This window comes from Tenrec ecaudatus, chromosome 9 (genome assembly GCF_050624435.1).
Source record: "Tenrec ecaudatus isolate mTenEca1 chromosome 9, mTenEca1.hap1, whole genome shotgun sequence".
NCBI lineage: Eukaryota > Metazoa > Chordata > Mammalia > Afrosoricida > Tenrecidae > Tenrec > Tenrec ecaudatus.
Genome location: NC_134538.1, coordinates 157,823,406 through 157,832,974, shown reverse-complemented (window position 1 = coordinate 157,832,974; position 9,569 = coordinate 157,823,406). Strand labels below are relative to the sequence as shown.

The following is a 9,569-nucleotide window of genomic DNA, read 5'->3' as shown; positions in this document are numbered from 1 at the left end:
AGGGAGTATGGGTGTGTGGGGGCGCTGTTTGGTGTGTGCACGCCATAGCTCATGGGTTGGGGGTGGGTGGGTTAGGGGTGTCGGGGGAGGACTGCGGTGGGGAAGACCAAGCAGCAGAGGCTGCGACACCCCTGCAGCAAACTCATCTAGCGCCCTGAAGGCTCAGGCCTGTGAATCCAGTGAGCTCAACCCGCAGTGCCTGCTGGCAGTGACGCGGTGGATAGGCCAGCGAGGCCTCACAGCACTTCGGGGTCATCTCTGGCGTTGCACTTGGAGGTGCCCAGGCCATGTAGGTGCTCCACTCATGGGGTGGGGTCCCAGTGCCTCAAACACAGTTGACAAGGTCAGTGCCAAGTGCAACCAACAAACATTTATTGAGCAGCTGAAGAAGGCCCTGCAGACACCCTGGTTCCTGCAGGCTCCCACCTGGGTGCTGCTATCAAGGCTCAGGGATGGGGTGGGGGACAGTCTCCAAGGGGGTCAGCGGGTCACCATCTTGATGTAGACTCCGTTTCTGGGGGCTAGGGCAGACTTGGACTCCAGCTGCAGTGGAACCTGAAGTAGAGGCAAGCAACTGTGGTGGGGTCAAAGGTGGCTGCTAGTGGAAGGCACTTGGGCAGGGTCTGTGGGCACTGCCAGGGGCCACTACACCCCTTATGCTGGACCTAGGCTCCCACCGAGTCAGTGGAGCAGCTCTGTCCCTCCTGTCCCACACCATTGAGCACCTGCTGGTGACATGGTGGCCCAGGGAGGCCAGCCTGGTATATGTGGGGTGAAGCCAAACCAACCTGACAGCCTCTTCCTCTGCGTTTCTCTCAGGGGGGCGGGGGCGGCCCGTCCCTGGACGGGCTGTGGGGCTCCTGTCACCTGTCCCGTTCCTGAGGCTGTGGGTGGGTTCCCTCATTATTAATGGGTGTTCACAAGTTAGTAATTCAAATGAAAGTAAGTCTTGAGCAGCCCCACAGGGCTCACAGAGGCCGTATGCAGACCACCCAGAAGGGCCTGCGCTGCTCCAACCACTGGCAGAGGGCCAGTTGGTCAAGGGGGGCTCCCTGGAGGAAGGTGCAGAGACCTGGGGCGATGGTGTGAGCCTCACGGGGAGCAGAGGTCAGACAGTGGAATGGCACCTGAATTTCTGAGTGTGGACACCGAGGTGGGATTTCAGACACCACAGGGCAGAGTAGCATCACCCCGTGTGGTTTTCACAGCTGGCAACTACCAGAGTAGAAAGCCTCATCGGGGTGGCTGGTGGTTTCAAACTGCTGACCTTGTGGTTGGAAGCCCAGTGCCTAACCCGCTGCACCACCAGGGATCCTTAAGGGAAGTCAGATTGGGTGACAGCCTTCGGGGCACGTGGTGGCTGTTGGGGACTAGCGGTGAGTGGGAGTGTCCGGAGGGCGGGGCTGGAGAGATGTCACGCCCTTCCATGGCTGACTTGGCCCAGCCCCAGAGGGGAACCCTTGCACCTTTGGGCACCCTCAAGGACTGCTTCTCTCACCTGGCTGCTGCTCCCACACCCCCACTCCCCTGTGCCCACACCCTTTCCCAGATGAGGAAACACCTGATCCCACTTGGGGGTGGGGGGGTAGTACAGAGGAGCAGGGGGACCCCAGGGTTGGCCTCACCTGGGTCTGGGTGCAGGCCTGGAAGCGGAAGGCACGCAGTACCCACAGCAGAGCCAGCTTGACCTCCAGCAGCCCCAGGCGCACTCCGAGGCAGCTCCGTGGGCCTGCCCCAAAGGGCAGGTAGGTGAAGGGCCGCCGTTGCCTCTGCGCCTCGGCTGAGAACCTGTGGGTGGGGGACACAGGGTTGGCCAGGGACCAGATGGCGTGCAGTCCCTGCCATGACCTCCCTACCCCCATCCACTGGCTCCCCCAGTGCAGCCAGCGACTCCCAATCGTGTGAAGCCTGTAGGCCCTGGGAGGTCAGGACCTTGGTGCCCACTATACCCTCTTACTCTACAGTCTGAACCCCAGAGCTTGCCCTCCTGGCCTTACCTGGGCCCCACGGTTGGCCCCCACCCAGGCCTACCCCAGAGGTGACAGCACCCCTTCCTAAAGGAAGCACCTCTGCTGCCTGGTGGCCATTCCTGCTGGCTCCTGCCTGGCCACTGTCATGGGGCCACACTGCAGACCAGTCTGCCCCGTCTCTCCCATCGCACTCAGGTCCTCTCCGGTGGGCCACGGGGCCCCACGCCCCAGCCCGGCTCAGGTTCTTGGACAGAGGGTAGGCGGCCGCGTCCAGGGAGAGCAGGTGGCAGCAGAATCGACTCTGCTCTGTCTCCACGGAAGCTCTCAGACACCCATTGTTTCCCATGCTGGACTTTGTGGGCCCGGGGGGGGGGGGTGGCGGGAAAGCCCTTCCCAGGGTACACAGCCCACTTCTGTTTGCAAAGAGGGCACAATTGTGTAGCCTCAGGCGGCAGCCTCCATGTGTCCTGGAGCCCCTGCAGCTGCCCGGGGAGTGGTGGAGGTGGTAGGCACTGGGTGCATCATGTCTCCCATTGGTCATGGATTTCCAGGACCCAGCACAGAGTTGGGCCATCTTCTGCAAAGCTGGAGCAGCTACCGGTGGATGCCTAGGGCCGGCTGGTCCAGCCGCCCACCAGACCACAGAGCCAGGGAGCCTCAGGGTGGGGATGGGGGTGTCAAATCAGAAATGCAGCGCCCACATGAGTGAGGGTGCGGGCAAGAGGGGGTGGTCTAGCATTCCCGTCTCAGCAAGGTCAACTCTCCCTGGTTCCCGTTCAAGGGTGGAGAAGGTTGATACTAATTGTTCTAGACCCCCCTGATGCATATGCGTCTGATCTGTTTTCAACATTTTGTTTTCCCCATGTATTCATATTGTGGTTTATCTCAGATGAGTTGGTCACTGGGGGCGGCCCTCTTAAGATTTTGTTATGCTCTATATACTCCAGTATAAACCGACCCACATGTCAGCTGAGGCACCTAATTCTACCACAAAAACTGCATTAAAAATGTGCTGAGAAAACTCGGCTGATACTCGGGGATATACGGCATGCTTTCCCCCTGTTTTTCAGTATATGAAACCCAGGATTGATGAACCTATGGGGTTTCTTGGGGTGGGGGTGGGGTGGTACAGTGGTGGGGGTGGGATAGAAGGGAGCCAATGTCAAGGAGTACAAGAAGGAAAAGTTTCTGAAATGGATTGTGGTATCAATTGTGCGATACTGCCAGATGCGATCAAACTGAGGGATGATAAGCTATCTGTATTAGCTCCCAATAAAATGGTTTGGGGAGAAAAAAAATGCTAGAAAGGACCCCCTGTGGTGCCGTGGTGCCGTGGTGAAGCGCTTGACTGCTAACTGCGGATGGCTGGTGTGGATCCACCAGCAGTGCGGAAGGAGAACGTCGTGGCGCCCTGCCCCCACCAAGAGGAATGCCCTCGGAAACCCCAGGGTCATTTCACTGCCCAGCTCTGGAGCCACCGGGACCCAGCAATGACAATCCCCATTCTTGACGACCGGCCACTCTTTGGGAAAGAAATTGGCCTGCTCCCTTTTACGACATGCCTGGTGGACAGGCCAACCTGGTGGACAGGTACAAGAATTTGAGGTGGCCAGCAGTGACCTGCTGGCTGGGTGGGTGTAGGTGTTTGAAGTGGGGTGGTGATGTCCTTTGCATCGTGAGGCTTCTGGACGTTTGAGAACCTTGGTGGTGCTGAGGGTGAGGCGCTGGGCTGCTGAGGCAAAGGCCACAGCTCAAACCCCCAGTCGCTCCCTGGGAGAAAACAAGGCATGGCTGTCGATGCCTTGAAAGATGAATAGTGTCAGAAACCCCTACAGGGTCGCTGGGGATTGAAACCACTTCCTGGCAATCGGTGGGAACTGAGGTGAGGGAGTGGGCTGACTGAGAAGTGGATAGTTCGAATCCCCCCGCCGCTCTGTGGGAGAAAGGCGAGGCAATCTGTTCCCGTAACCAGTCACGGTCTCAGGAGCCCTCAGGAGTCCTGCCGTGTCCTACGGGGCTGCTATGCATTAGACTCATCCACTTGGCAGTCGGCTCAGGAGTCTTGGTACTAAGGTGTATGTCACAGAGAACCTGATTTCAAACCTGCATCTGGTGGCACCTCCTGGTCTCGATGGTGGCTTGGCCCCAACCATCATCACACCCCTGCTGCCAGCCTCTGCTGCCAGGGCCCATGGAGGGTGGCTTACCGCTCAGGATCAAAGGCCTCAGGCCTTGGCCAGTGCTCGGGGTCATGGTGCAGGGCTCCCACGGCAATCTCTAGCACCGCTCCCGCAGGGATGGCCTGTCCCAGGAGCTCGCAGTCCTTGGCCGCCTTCCGAGTGAACCTGCCAGAGGCAGCGTGGGAAGGACGCAGTTAAGGACTGGGGGAGGGAGTGGGGCTAGGGGCCACCTTTCTGAGGACCCCTCTGTGCTGTGCTGTCCCTGGGGGGCACAAGTGGTTAGGTGTTCAGCTCCTGGTGGCTTGAGCCGACTGGAGGAGTCTGGAAGAAAGGGTGTGGCTATCAGCTTCCAAAGGATCACAGCCTGGGAAAGGTGACTCTGGTCTACTGCCCCTGGGGATTCAACATAACGGCTTCTGGGTTGCTTTTACAAACACTCATCAGCAAAAAATCATAGCATTCTGAATGCGGGGGAGTGCAGACTGGAGACCCAAAGCCCATCTCTGGGCAAATGGACATCCCCTTAAAGAAGGGTCGTGGGGAGGAGACCAGCCAGTCAGGATGCAGGGTAGCAATGATGAAACATACAACTTTCCTCTAGTTCTTAAATCCTTCCTCCCCCCACTATCATGATCCCAATTCTACCTTACAAATCTGGTACAGATAGGAACTGGAAAAACAGGGAATCCAGGACAGATGAACCCCTCAGGACCAGTGGCGAGAGTGGTGATACTGGGAGGGTGGAGGGAAGGTGGGGTAGAAAGGGGGAACTGATTACAAGGATCTACATATAACTTCCTCCCTGGGGGATGGACAACAGAAAAGTGGGTGAAGGGAGATGTCAGACAGTGTAAGATATGACAAAATAATAATAGTTTATAAATTATGAAGGATTCAAGAGGGAGGGGAGAGTGGAGGGGGAAAATGAGGATCTGATATCAAGGGCTCAAGTAGAAAGCAAATGCTTTGAGAATGATGATGGCAACAAATGTACAAATGTGCTTGACACAATGGATGGATGGATGGATTGTGATAAGGACTGTATGAGCCCCCAATAAAATGACTAAAAAAAATACCCATCAGTCATCAACTACTCCTTTAAAAACTAAAAACCACCCATGTACTTCCAGGACTCAATTCTTCATCTCATAGAGGAGATGCTTGTGATGATGCTCGTGCGCCCTGGGGCCTGGCAGCGTCCATCTCTGTCCTAAGCCTTCCAGTCAGGATGAGGTGGGGGACTCAGGAGGGTGCGGAGGCGGTAAAAAGGGGGCAGAAGGACTTGCCCTTTGATCTCCCGGGTCAGCATGGGGGTTCCCCGGAGACCAGAGCCCACCCAGTCAGCTGCGCTGAAGGCGGAACCCTCAAAGGAGCACTGTTACGGCTTTCTCTGCGGACAGAGCCATCGTGAAGCATGTCAGTATGTTTTTCATGATAGCATGAAGTCAAATAGAGTCTGCAATAATGTAACAATGTTTCAAACCATAGATAAAATATGTAAATTTAAAGATAATGAAACTGAAATAAAAGAATTCAATAATGCAATAATATAATGTAAAATAGAATTTAAAACAAATTAAATATGAAATAAACATGTAATATAGATCAAAATAAGATAACATCAAATTAAATTATATAAGAAAATAATTTAAAAATTTAAAATAATGATGAAGCATTAAGGGTTGAAATAAAATAATTAATCCAAATAAATAGTAAAATAATTTCAAATACGGTAGCTAAAATAGTTAAATCAATTAGATTAAAATTAGTAAAACAAAAAACTATTTAAATTAAGATAAATAATTTAAAATAATATTAAGATAATCAAATAAATTAAGACCTAAGATTAATGTGGTGCAGTGGTTACGTATTGGGCTACTTCAGCAGTTTGAAACCACAAGCCACTTCACAAGAGAAAGACAAGGCTTTCTACTTCTGGAAAGAGAGTCTCAGAAACAGGGGCAGTTTTACCCTGCCCTATAGGATCATTATGAGTTGGAATTGACTTGATGGCAGTGAATTCAGTTGAAAAATTAAAGTAAATGAGAAAAAAATTTTAAATAAAAGTAAACATAAAGTTAAATAAATTAACACAATGAAAATATAATTTAAAATAATTAAAATTTTATAAAAGAAAATAAGTTATTAGAAATAAAACACTTAGAAAAAATAAATTTAAAATAAAAATCAAATCAGATAAATAAAATGAACAAGTGAAGTTAAGTAAAAGAAATAATTATGTTAAATAAAAATGTAATAAACATAATAACATAAAAGAAACATAATCGAATATAAAAAGTAAATGAAAATTAGTCTAACTAAATTAAAAATACAGTAAATTAACCAAATAAAATAAAATTAAAATAGTTACACTAATAAATACATAAATTAAAAATGAATTAAGAAAAAGTAAGTAATAGAATAAGTAAGCTTAAATGAGCAGTAAAATTAAAATAAAGTTAAGTAGAAATATAAAATAAGTAAGATTTAAAACATTTAGTAAGTAGTAAAATAAAAAAATAAGTAACTTTTAAATAAAATAAATGAAATGTATAAACAAAGTAAATAAAAAAATATTCAAAAATAATTAAGTGAGATAAGTGTAAAAAACAAAAGTAATAAAAGTAAAGTATAATAAAAAATAATTAGAATAAAGTTAAAGGCAAATCACCTTAAAGTAACAAATTAAATTAGTGAAATAAAAATATATCAAATGAATTAAAATGGAAAGAAGTACATTTTTTAAAAACAAGTAATCTAAAGAACAAAATAATTTTAATAAATGCAAAATAAATCAATTAAGCTAAAAGTGAAGCAGGGTGGAGACATGGACGCAGGTGAACACAGAAACACAGTGGGATGGGTGAAGAGGGCTCTGCCCACTAACAGCCCAGCTCTGTGTCCAGGACGGCTGGTGACAAAGTCCACCTGCCGTGCTCAGTGCTGCTGAGGGACAAGAGCCAACCGGGTTCCGGAGGGCCTCTGGGAGAGGCTGCCACAAGATCAAAGGGCACCTGCAGGTGGCCTTCGTCCGAAGGTGACATCGCACTCCACTCCAGCCTGCTGCGCGCACATCCGTGGCCGCCGTGTGAGGGCCACAGGGAGTTGCTTCCAGGTGCCTTTCAAGAGCAGGGGTACTTGTCGCACAGGCTGGAGATAAGATTGTTCTATAGTTTTTATTGTTGGTTAGTTTATTTAACTTTACACTTACTTTTGTTTAAAATTATTTCCTCCTTTAATTTTCAACTCAAACAACTCAATCACTGACACCAAGTCGATGGCAAGTCTGCCAGCCTCGGTGTCTCAGCATCCTCCCAGGGCACCTTGCCTCCTGTGTGTGTCTCCTGCAGCCTCGGCGGCTCAGCATCCTCACAGGGCACCTTGCCTCCTGTGTGTGTCTCCTGTTGACTGTTCTTAGGCGCTGGGAGAAGATCTCCAGGGCGGCCACCCTTGAAGGTGCTGGGTGGGTTTCGACCCGCCAACCTTCGGTTACACAGCCGGGTGTTTCACCGCTGCGCCACCTCTGGGACCCCCTTTCTGCGGCACCAGGCAGAAAGACCTGATCTTTAGAGCAAGCCTCCTGCAGAGTGACCTCATGAACACAGCAGCAAACGAACACCCGGTTTCCAGACAGGGTGGCCTTCGTAGGGCTTGGGACTTGCACGCAATGGTGTCACCCGGGCGGGGGGGAGGGGGAGAGCGGAGGAGGGGTGGCGATGCAGACTGAGTGATAACTGAAATGACGAGCCATGCAATGCCCGTGCTCTGTTGCAGCGACAGTCATCGTTTTCAGTGGGCTGATTCCTGTAGTTAGCTCACAGAAACAGGTCCTGTAAGCCCGAGCTTACATGTATTCGTTGACCACCTGGCTCAACCTCTGTGTTGCTTTGGAACCGCTTTGGAACAGCGGTTCTCAACCTGTGGGGAGTCAAACAACCCTTTCACGGGGGTTTCCCGATTCATAACAGTAGCAAAATTAGTTTTGAAGTACCAACGGAAATAATGTTATGGTTGGGGGGTCACCACCAGATGAGGAGCTGTAGGCAAGGGCTGCGGCATGAGGAAGGTTGAGAACCACTGCAAGTGCGTCCCTGTGGAGGAACCCTGGTGGCATAGTGGTCACCCGTTGGTGGCCATTACTAACCCCAAGGTCAGCAGTTCGAAACCACCAGCCACTCTGCGGGAGACAGAGGCTCTCTATCCCCATGAAGAGCGACAGCCTCGGAAACCTTCCGGGTGGCCTGTCCTGTGGGGTTGCGATGAGTCGGTATGTCACGAGATGTCTGCAAGCGTGGGTGTTTGGGATGCACCCGTGTCAGGCTGTCATGAGGACCTGCTGACGGACACTTTGGATCATGTGGTCTTGTCTGCAGGCAGCACCAGCAGGGCTATTGTTCTCTGTGTCTCAAGAGTCGTTGGATTTGTGGAATTCTCTGGTGTCGTGGCTATGACACTGCAGTGTCGAGTATTTGTGAATCTGTGGCAATCACATTTTTTTGGGGGGGGCAATGACGGAGCAGTGAAAGGAAAAGGAGGTGTCATCCCTGGAGTTCGCCTTCGTGAAGATGTACTAAATGTTTTTCCGTGTTTCCATGTATGAAACCCAGGCTTGATGAACCTATAGAGACAGTGGGTAGAGTACGGGTTTTGGGGGGAGATGGTGGTGGAGATGGAGTTGGAGGGGAGATGACGTCCAGGGTTCCATGTAGAAAAAGAAGGTTTGGAAGCTGATTGTGGTGGCCATTGCTCCATTCTGCTGGATGTGATTGAACGATGTGTGTGAATGGTATATTTCATTATAATTAAATAATTATATAACTTTATACCTTTTTTTTAAGAAAGGAGGAGAACACACTTTTAGCAGCTTCTGCGTAGTTGCTAGTACAGCTGTCACTCCACATGGATCGATTCTAGAAAACACTTTCGTGGTCACTATTTTGTTTGAAACGAACTTGTCCTTCACAAAAGAATCCAAGTCCTGTCTCCGCTTTACTTGTCCTCCTTGTATAGCCGCTTGGACCAACGGTCCGATCGGAGGGGAAGGAGTCTGCAGGATTCTAAGGCTGGGGGACCCTCTCTTTCTTTACATAAAAAGCAACAAAGAAACCACCTTTATATATTTCTATATTAATTTTCCCCTTTTGTGTGTGGAATATAGTATTTACAAAGAAAAACACACTCGCCCTCTCCTCGAATGAAACCAGCCGAGCATCCCATTCACCCTGCCGTCTGTGCGGCTCTTTGAAAACGTTCTCTTCCCACCTTCTTCCTCCCGCGGCTTCCTGTCCCTCCCCTCGGCCCACACCCTCCTGACCCGGCCTCGGCGAAGCTAGTAGAGCCTTATCCTTTGGTGTGAAAACCGTCTCTCGTTGTCTTTCTTTTCCTTTACAATCATGGTGTCATGGAGTAGCTATCTTTG

General features: G+C 50.3%; 1 protein-coding gene across 1 annotated transcript in view; it reads right to left on the bottom strand.

The window, feature by feature from the left end:
• Positions 1 to 480: 480 nt before the first annotated feature.
• The window catches only part of TBXAS1 (thromboxane A synthase 1), a 116,957-nt gene continuing 107,868 nt past the window's right edge, over positions 481 to 9,569 (bottom strand). The window contains exons 12-14 of the mRNA XM_075557406.1: positions 4,178 to 4,315; positions 1,626 to 1,788; positions 481 to 555 (exon numbers count right to left, since the gene is read on the bottom strand). Coding sequence (XP_075413521.1) covers positions 481 to 555; positions 1,626 to 1,788; positions 4,178 to 4,315 — 376 coding nt within the window. The remainder of the gene's footprint in view (positions 556 to 1,625; positions 1,789 to 4,177; positions 4,316 to 9,569) is intronic.